Source organism: Formica exsecta, unplaced genomic scaffold (genome assembly GCF_003651465.1).
Source record: "Formica exsecta isolate Colony F162 unplaced genomic scaffold, ASM365146v1 scaffold6, whole genome shotgun sequence".
NCBI lineage: Eukaryota > Metazoa > Arthropoda > Insecta > Hymenoptera > Formicidae > Formica > Formica exsecta.
Window position 1 is genome coordinate 138376 of NW_021853280.1, and position 10389 is coordinate 148764.

The window sequence follows — 10389 nt, forward strand, 5'->3', positions numbered from 1 at the left end:
AACGCAATTGTATATTTCTCCGATACTTGTTTAGGTCCAACTGCTCCTCCAACTTCGATGGGAGCTCCACATTCACTGCCTGTAAGCAGTAGTAGTGGTAGCTAGCACCCACGTGCCAACTGTGATACTATGCATCCCCTTACTCCGCAACACGAATACATTATTATCCTTTGAAGAGCTAAATATTTACTAGGAAAGTCGTTAGAATCATGCATATTCTCTTCGGGACTTGTAAAGTACTGCAAAAGGCTTTAGTGCAATTTTAGATTTTGATGAAGCCTGCTGCAGGCTTGATTTAACGGGCATACCGAGACGTGATTGATATACAAGTGATTTTATATATAATACTGAGGTATTATGTGTGTGTACTACTGTTTATATAATTATTTATAACTATTTGTCAAGATGTCAGTTGTTCTTGAACGATAAGGAAACGGAAAAAATTGCAAACGTTCAATAATTAATAGTTTGCAATATTTTACGACAATTTATGATTTTGTATAAATTTGGCTTTCAAGTCTCTAAAAATAATATTAATGCAAAATATAGACAATGTACACATGAACATGTGTTGAACACTTGTCTGATCTACGAGACAAGAATCTTATTCTTTGAAACGGAGAAAGATAATACTGCATTACAATATAAATCTGGGTATTGTTTACAAAAAAAATGAGTATCATAAGAAATATATATGACGTTATACATTTTATTATATTTAAAAATTGCAATTCGCGTTTCACCGTGAAATTCTTAAAACTGTGTAATTGATATTTGTATATCAACATGTCTTGCGTGATTCAAGAAGGGCCTAAGCCATTGTTAAATATTGTTGAAAATATAAAATAAAAATCATAAGCTAAAGAGAAACAAGCAGAGTGAGAGAAAGAGAGAGAGACAGAAGATTGGAACTGGAAACATTATGGAACATAGAATTAATGGAACATTATAAAATAAAATCAGAGTTTATATACTTTAGTTATACTTTACATATATATATTTACATATATGTATGTATACATGTATGTATATGTATATATTATATAGGTCGAAAAACTCTCTCTATAGAATGAAGAAACTATGATAAACTGCACAAAATTTATGTAATACATCATTCATCTCAGAGAGATGTTTATTTCACGTGTAAATATTACAAAATGATATCTTGAGACAGAAAATATCTAAACAGTTGTGAAATATCTACAATTCTCTATCTGAAGAACTGTAAGAGCACTGTATTCTTGAACCATGTATATTATAATACAGGAGATAAAAATCGTGCCATTGTGCGGTGACAAAGCGAAGGGAATGCATGCACTATAATTCCTTCAGCGAAAGAGAGAATGATTGTTAGATAAAAATTCTTGATATAGATAATATGTAATATGTTTCCAACATTATTGAAAGTACTTATACTACTGTTTTTTTATAGCTTTGCTGAAATTCAATGCGTTAATCCATATTTTATAGGTGTTTTAAAACGGTCTTTTCCTTTTTTTTTTCCTGAATTTTTTTCTTTTTTTTATCTTTTTTTAAATTTTAATTTCTTTTCTTTTTTGGCCTTAGATTTAAGCGCTTTTATAAAGCAGGCCGTATTTTTTTTTCCTTTTTTTTCGGCCGTGACAAATACACATTTTATTATTATTTTTATTGTATGCATCAAGTACTTAACACATATACTATATGAAGAGAGAAAATGTACTCGTTATTGGAATTGAAATGTCGATATCAATTTTTAGTATGACAATTATACAATTATTAACAGTAGCAATGTACTAAGAAGAAATCGTGTGCATTTTTATGAAAATATAAATGTTTATACTGTTTATAAATTTGTACATTACGTTGAATGGGATCGTTGGAGTGTTGTTGTATCATATATATTTTTTAATTGATTTATATTCTTTATTACACGCAAAAAATATAGTATATCGCGTCAGTTTTAACATCCTCTTTTAGTGATCCAACGTTTCCAATCTTTTTTTATGTTAAATCTCAAAGAATTATCGTATCGAATTTTAGCAAAGATTGTTGAATTTGGCTGTAAAATAGATTATGTAATTAGTGATATAAAAAAAAGCGCACCTTGACAGGTCTCGACAAGTCTCGCGCCACGGCACGTATACTGTAGTTAGGATATGAGATACATGTCTATTCTACATATTTTGTAAATAGAATACATATATAATGCTAACTTTATATATAAATATATATATTTATCTATATATAAATTTAGCACGTATAAAATGAAAATGATAGAGAGAATATATGCTATTGTAATTTGTAGAATTATATATATATATATATAATTATACACAAAAAAAAGCGCAGGCAGGATTAAGTTTAGGATAATTGCAGATTATGGGCCTTTATCTGTAGTGGACTCTTGTGCTCGGGACGGTCCTCCCACCCTTCTCCAAAGTTAATCCTTTCCTACAAAGCGTTAGGATATATTATTGTTTGTATATAATATAATTATATTATAATCCTCTTATCTCTCGTCTCTTGATTTATTATTTTTTATCAAACGTTAAGTGCACTAGTAGCAAACAGTAGAATAGGAAGAGGGAAACTTAAAGCCTGTATTGATCCTGTTTGTAATGTTTTCATCAAATTCTGACATTATATAATTAATGTCTCTATTTTGTCAATGTGTGAGAATTCTTTTCAGATTTATAATGCAGACCATTTTAAAACGGTTTTTACGGTTGCGTAGCAATCAAGGGATATTGTATAATTGTGAAAATATTCTAGAATTACATACATGTGTGTCATTTATGTCGCGTGAAATACGTGCGAAATCGTTTTTATTTAATTCGGCTGAATTTAATAAAATATTGGTCCAACATGAGATTCGCAGAATCTTTTAAGAGAAAGGGGATATTTTATCATAAAATATTTTAAATATGAATGCTCAAGTGTGCATGAGCGCGCGCGTGTGTGTGTGTGTGTGTGCGTGTGTGTCTCGCTCTTATTATATATTTATATGATGCATGTCTACAAGATCTGTTCTATGCAGAATCTAACAAATTTGTCAAATATACCTATCTGTCCATAATTATTCGCAAATTATTCAAGCGCTTATCTATATACGTTCCATTCTTCGTGAAGAAATGGTAAATGTGTTTGAGACACACATACACATCATTCTTAGTTCTAGATGAAACAGGATCTAAACAGGGTTTGAATATCTCTCGCACTAGCCCATTTCAAAGAATTAATTAAAAAAATATTATATTTTGTACTTGCGTAAACTAGCAAACTACTTTCCAGTATTTATAAGATTCTTGAAAAAGCTTTGATATATCTTCTTCCCCCTTTATTTCACATGGTGATGAAATACGTTCCGTGATTTAGCAGCCATGAATGTGACTGTGATCTAGAAAAAACAGAAGTAAAGTAAAAGTGGCAGCTACTCTACCGACTATTTCTTCACCACATGACTTCCTGCGCGTGTATTCCTCCCATTCCTCTTTCTTCCTCGATGTATAAACGAATATGATCTAAAAAATTAAGCGCTCTTCTCTTTACACTACTCAATTTTTTATTATTTGCGTTAGACATATTTTTATGCTTGTAGTCGCAATACGATCTAATATTCATTATTCTATTATTTTTCTTGTTTCATTTTGAAATATTTTTAAAACTGTTATGTAATTATATATATCTCTCTCTCAGTCAAGATTAATGTTATGGAAAATAATAGGAAGCAAAAGTAAAATACTATATATAGAAGTCATAAACAATGACTCTATATGTATCCATGCAGTAAAAATACTACATCGACGCGATGTATACGTGTATATACACATGTGTGAGGTATATATTTCATTACATATGTAATATATACACATACATATACATATATAAATGTATAAAAAATTATTAAACGCAATCGCATATATATGACATCATGGCATATATGTATTATAGCATATATATATATATATATATATATATATATATATATATATATATATATATATTATGTCTGAGGTATCAAAATCTATATATATATATATATATATATATATATATATATATATATATATATATATATATATATATATATATATATATATATATATATATATATATATATATATATATATATATATATATATATATATATATAATCTGGCTGAGGCATTAAAATCTGCACCAATCCAATAAAACAGATAATCCGCTCTTTATACTCTCAGGCATAATTAACCGAAACTTTTTGTATGTATAATTCTTCTCAATATCGCAAAGCAATATTCTCTGGAGCGTATTCTCATATAAATTTGCATTGACACACTTGTAAATTCTATGGAATTATGTTGAAAAGTACAACATATGAGTATTGATATGTTCAGTATCTCTAATAATCTCGATATACGTGCTCAAGACATTATATTATAGATACGATATTAAAGAGAAATTATTTCGGAGGGATAATTTTTTTCATACTACACAGCAATTGTTTATTTACTGATTTTACCATTGTGCCTGTATCAATATCTCGGAATATTATTCATAAACATGTTTGTGCGGATAAATCGATGACGATTGGCAGATTTTAACACTGATGCCCTTACACACGAGAACCAGTTGTTGGACCAAATTGCCGGCGCACGGCCCTTTTGATGTAGAGATGCGTTTACTTTTTCTAGAAAATATAATTCGCGAGAAAAGAGAGCAAAGAAATGAAGATAAGAAAAAATTAATCACATGACACTGTGACATTTATATTACGGCGAAAAATTTGGTTGATGCATATGTATTTGAATTTAAATTTCGTGTTTAATTTATAATTATATTCGATATGAAATTGAATTTCACGTTCGATTCACAGGAATAAGTTTATTCTATGAAAAATAGATTTATAATCTTTGATAAAATTTCGAAAATCTTGGGAAAAAATCGACATATTTTTAAAAATTTAAGTCAATTTTTCATTATATATATATAAATCGATTACTCGGCATAATTGTATAATGTCACATTGTCAACTTTCTTGTCGAACATTTCCATATCTCTCGCATTCTATAATTTCACATCAAACTTATATCTCTGCTCAGTAATAACTCATAGTATATATTATAACCGCGATGTATATGGAGTTGGGCAAAATTATATTATTTTAGCGAGAGGCACATTGTTGCAAACAGTGATAATTTACTATATGAAATGTGTAATTATATGAAAAAATTTGCTCGTAACAGTATATATAAAGTATATTTTATTATAAGATGGAAAAAGCATAGTGTGGTGAATTATCTAATGCCTGGCCAAAGTATTATGATTAATGATATAACATACATTTACAATTAGTTTTATAGAGTTGGCATGTGCTTTCTTCTGATAAATATATAATTATGACAAATGATAACTTGTTAGTAAAGCGCATAAAAAATAATTTTTTTTCTTTTTTCTTTTATATATACACTGAAGTGCATTATTCTTGGGGAGATATTTTAATGGCCTCTGTACATTAGTATTAATGATATCGATATAACTGTATAAACAAAAAGCAAGAAGAGATTCTTAGAGCACATTACCAATTTCAGATATAAAAAAAAATATGAAATATACGAAAAAATATTCTTCATCAAATGTATAAATATTACAGAATCATATATATTATATACTGATGTCTGATTATGAAATATTGAACAAATGTTATCAAATAAAATGTTGTAATCTGTGTTGACAATCGCCAAATGTTCTAAGCTTAACACGATCGTTAGCAGATACATGCCTGTTAGAGCGATAAAGGTTTTGGATATTTGGGGACAAAAATTGTCAAATATCTAAACAATGTTTGTCTCCAAATAAAACTGACCAGAGGATATCTTTTGGCCAAGGAAGAGGTATATTATGAGATACATGAAGACCTTGATATTGAGAAAAATTGAGAGCATTTGTGTATATATTTTCTTAACTGACCATTACATCTATGCGATCCAATTAGATCGCAATGGAATATTTAAAAAAAAAATGCAATTTAAGAATGCAATAAATAAGATCTGTAGATAGACAGTTCTATTTGCTTCATTGCCATATTTAATAGTTGTAGTCGTACTATTTTACTTCGATACATTTTCCTTCTGCTTTTTCTGTTTTTTCGTTTCGATTTCGTCAATCGGCGCAGGCTTTATAAACGGAATCTCACTTTTGTATTTAGAGGGCATGTATTCTGCCAGAACTTTTGGCACTCTGATGCCAGTTTCTGTTTGATGTACTTCTAAAATTGCACAAATTACGCGTGTCACTGCGCACATTGTCGCGTTCAACATATGAACATAGTCTGTCGTCGTGTTCATTTTCTTGGTTTGACCATATCTATAGATTAAACGAGTTTTATAAAATTCTTATAATATTAGTTATATTAATGATATTTATATGCTATCTAATATATATACTGACCTTACTAGTAATCTCCTTGCTTGGTAATCCAAGCAGTTACTACATGACACAAGTTCACGGAATGCACCAGATCCAGGAAACCAGGCCTCCAAGTCTAGCTTCTTGGAAGCTGCATGATTCAATGCACCAGATACAATATTAACTACGCGATAAGGAATTTCTAAGGCTTGATAAAATTCTTCCGCATTGGAAATCATTTCTTCCATCATCTCCCAAGATTTATTGTCGTAAGGTGAGGTGAGGCAGAACTGCTCTACCTATAAATAAGAAAATGATGAACATGTATGTATCATGCTGTTTTGTTTAACGAATAATTAATTCTCATTTAGCCCTAGATACCTTTTCAAATTGATGTACTCTAAAAATACCTCTAGTATCTCGTCCATGAGAGCCGACCTCTTGTCTGAAGCAAGTAGAGATACCGGCATACTTTATTGGTAAAGCATTTTCAGCTATCCATTCACCCCTATGAAAAGCTGCTATTGGCTGTTCAGAGGTAGCAATAAGATATTTCTCCTCTATTTCCTTATCCTCATTACGTTCACTACCTTTACCAATAACCTAATAGAAAAAAAATATATAAATTATAATTAATTATATAATTATAGTTAAAACCTTTATATTAAGACACAAATACCTTATATAATTCTTCGTCAAATTGAGAAAGTTGCGCTACTTCTTGCATTGCATCTTTTCGCATAATAAATGGAGTATAAAGAGGTGTATAATCTTTTTTAAATAATTTTCTCAATGCTAATTGTGATAATGCTTGTTGCAGAAACACTGCTGGTCCAGTAAGGAAATAACCTCGTCCGCCAGACACGCCTGTTCCACGTTCACCATCCATTCCAGCAATCATGTGAATCAGATCAACATGAGAGTATGTCTTTCTTTCAGTGCAATCTCCCCAAGTTCTTTCCACCTAAGATAAGAGCAAACGTTAAAAATAATAAAGAATTTTATATTGTTAAAATTATAAATCGAATAAGAGATATTCATACTTTGTTCTCTTCCTCGTCATTACTAACAGGTACAGATTCGTGTAGATGATTTCCTACTTCTCTAAGGGCGTTATTCCTTTCTGATTCAGTCGACTTCAAGTTCTCGTCGTTTTTTTGTATAGCATCATCGATGAGATTACGTATCTTCTTGATCTGCATCACTGTCAATGTTTTCAAACTTTCGGAAGTCAAGTCAGCTAGATTATCAGCGATCGCTTGAGGCACATCATCGTTATCACCAAGTGACTCCTTCTTTTTCATTTTCTCGCCAATCTCCTTGCTACATAGGTTCTTCAGCTTATTAAAATTGTCGGCACAATGCCGCAGTTGTCGCCAACGTTTATCCTTCTCGATGACAGTATCCACCAGCTGCACATCCTTGAAACGTTTTCTCTGGTTCTCCCGGATCTTCTCCGGATCAAAACCCTTGTCTTTGCGGAAAAGATCCAGATCCAAAACCATTTTTCACGTTTTTGGATCAAACCCAGAGTGTATAAACTCTTGGAAACGTCGGGGGCACGTGGAAGCCAGATGGTTTATTCTTTTTAGCTGACCTGGGGTTGCACTAGAACTGCACTTCTGCACTAGCACAGTATATACAGGCCACAGGCTGCGTTCCGATATCAGAGAGAAAGCTAGCTCCGTAAAGTTAGCTGGACTACTTTAAGGATCGGCAGGAGAGACAGTAGAGACCTCTCGCGGGAAGCCGTGAACTACACTTTTTAATAATTAAAATTATATAATCGTTTGGTGGTGATTGGTAGCCTAATTAAAACGTTTGGTGGTCAATCGTTTCATTTTAAATTAAATAATTAAAATTTTGGTGTAACCCACTCGGCATGTAATATTTGTTGAAAGGGGTGTAATATTTCAAATGGAATATTGCAGCAATGTATCAGAAATATTACACTCCGAGTGGGAAGGTTAGCCGGACATATTTTAATTTTCAGTCTAATTGATTAAATGAGAGCTTATTCGATGCAGAATCGTTAGTTGGTCACTTCTTCTTCTTCGTAAGTGGTGGGGGCTCCCATTTTCCACGAACTGGCAGCTCTGCCTGATAGTAGCGCGGACTTTTCGACGTGAGAATACCATCTTCTGTGTTTTCTGCGGTGAGATATCTAAACCCTTGGAACATAAAAACATGTCTATATTAGAAAGGGAACGTTCTACCGAGTTGCGTGCTTTATCTACACTTGATGATGTTGAGTAAATGACAATGTCGTCAGCAAATTGCAGAATTTTGGTATGTTGATGTAAAACAGAGGAAATCTTTCTGAGATATAAATTAAATAAGGTAGGACTGAGCACGGAGCCTTGTGGCGTGCCTTTACGGGACAAAAGGGGCTCAGAGAGCTGTCCCTGAGTAACAAATTGGACCGTTCTTGAGAGAATTAGGTTTTCGATAAATTTTAAGATTCTAGGCGGCAATTTGAGCTCTTTCAAATCATCTATCAGAGTATGAGGAATGACATTGTCAAATGCCGCTTTAATATTGATGAACACCGCGACCGTAACTCGATCCTGCACAAAGCCAAAAAAGATTTCGGCCGTGAGAGTAGTTAGGTTGTCCTGGCAAGATCTAAATTTTCTAAATCCATATTGAAAGATCGGCAAAACATCACCTGATTCGATGTACCAGTACAGTCTGTTAAGAATGAGCTTCTCCAGAGACTTTAACAAGCAGGAAGTGAGTGCAATAGGACGGACACCCCCTCCATGTGGTTTAGGAATGAGATACACAAGCGAGTGACACCATTCTTTTGGAAATTTGCCCTGCAAAAAGAGATTATTAATTATTCTGAGGAAAAGCGCTTTTAAATCGTACGGAAGAATTTTCAGAGTTCTATAGTCTCTATATAAGTTCTATAGTATTTTATCTAGACCAGGACTAGAAGTGAGTTTAGCCGAATCTAGTACAGCTTCAAGTTCTTTATAGGCGAAAGGAGAGTCCATCCAAGCATGAGGACCATTGTAGAGTAGCACATCTCTCACCAAATCCACAACGCGTTGAGGAGAGCAAGCCGGTGGGCAAATTCGGCTGATTGTGTCCATGATGACCGGGTTGTCCTCGGCATGATTGCCGACCTTGTTAATCGAGCCCCAGGAGGGGGTGAGTCGACGATTGCGAAATCTTTTGAGCATCCTCTAAACTTCCGGCTAGCACAATATGTTCTCCAACTTAGTTTCTTGGTGCTTCTCAGAACCTTCCTACAATTGTAGATTTCCTGGGTGTACTTATCGTAGTTTTCAACAGTGGCGGTATGCCTGTACAGTTTACACATATCCTTTCTCTTTTTTACGGCTTCTGAACATTCCTTGTTCCACCAGGGGGCCGGGGGTGGTCCGCTCTGTGTTCCGTTAGGACGCCTGAATTTTTTAATCTGAAGGATTTTGGATGTAGGCGAATATTTATTAAGAATTTTGATGAGTTGTTTGTATAAATAGTTGTATTGTTCTATTGGATTATTATCTCCTATTTCCAGTATCGAGTCACAGATGTTTTGTTGTTCACATGACAAATCGGCTGAGATCAAAAGCCATTGCTTCTTAGATATTTTGAATTTATGCGAGAAGATGCTTGTACTATCTATTAGGCAATTAAGGTGAACGTTAACCGGAAAATGATCACTGCCGAGTGAGTCTTCCATTATATTGCATATGCATAATGGGGCTGCACTTGCTGACGCGAATGCAAGGTCAATTAACGTGGAAGATCGAGAAGGGTGAGCAATGAACGTGGGAGTGTTTGGGTTGAGCAATACAGCGTTGCTGTCATCAAGAGCGTTAGCAATTGTGTTTCCGGATGCGTTACTTCGTTGGGCCCCCCAAAGAGAATGGTGGGCGTTAAAGTCGCCTATCATTAATGAGAGTCTGTGAGAGCTAATCAGATTAAAAAGACTGTAAATAGACCTATTCGAAGTCAGAGTATTGGGGTGACGATAGACCCCAATGATGGTAAATTCCTCTAGACGAG

General features: G+C 33.2%; 2 protein-coding genes across 7 annotated transcripts in view; one reads left to right on the forward strand and one right to left on the reverse strand.

Moving 5' to 3' along the window:
- LOC115242485 (protein capicua homolog) overlaps positions 1-3414 on the forward strand; it is a 54443-nt gene extending 51029 nt beyond the window's left edge. For all 6 annotated transcript variants that reach the window (XM_029818794.1, XM_029818797.1, XM_029818792.1 and 3 more), the window contains one exon: positions 35-3414. In XM_029818794.1, coding sequence (XP_029674654.1) covers positions 35-105 — 71 coding nt within the window. In that variant the 3' untranslated portion in view covers positions 106-3414. The remainder of the gene's footprint in view (positions 1-34) is intronic.
- A 2474-nt stretch (positions 3415-5888) lies between these two features.
- Positions 5889-8023, reverse strand: LOC115242488 (serine--tRNA ligase, cytoplasmic). Its single transcript, XM_029818800.1, has 5 exons — positions 7413-8023; positions 7049-7333; positions 6751-6972; positions 6412-6668; positions 5889-6327 (listed from the first exon to the last, which is right to left on the reverse strand). Exons 1-5 carry the CDS (start codon positions 7872-7874, stop codon positions 6072-6074), a joined length of 1482 nt encoding a protein of 493 aa, XP_029674660.1. The 5' UTR covers positions 7875-8023; the 3' UTR covers positions 5889-6071.
- Between the last annotated feature and the right edge of the window lie 2366 nt (positions 8024-10389).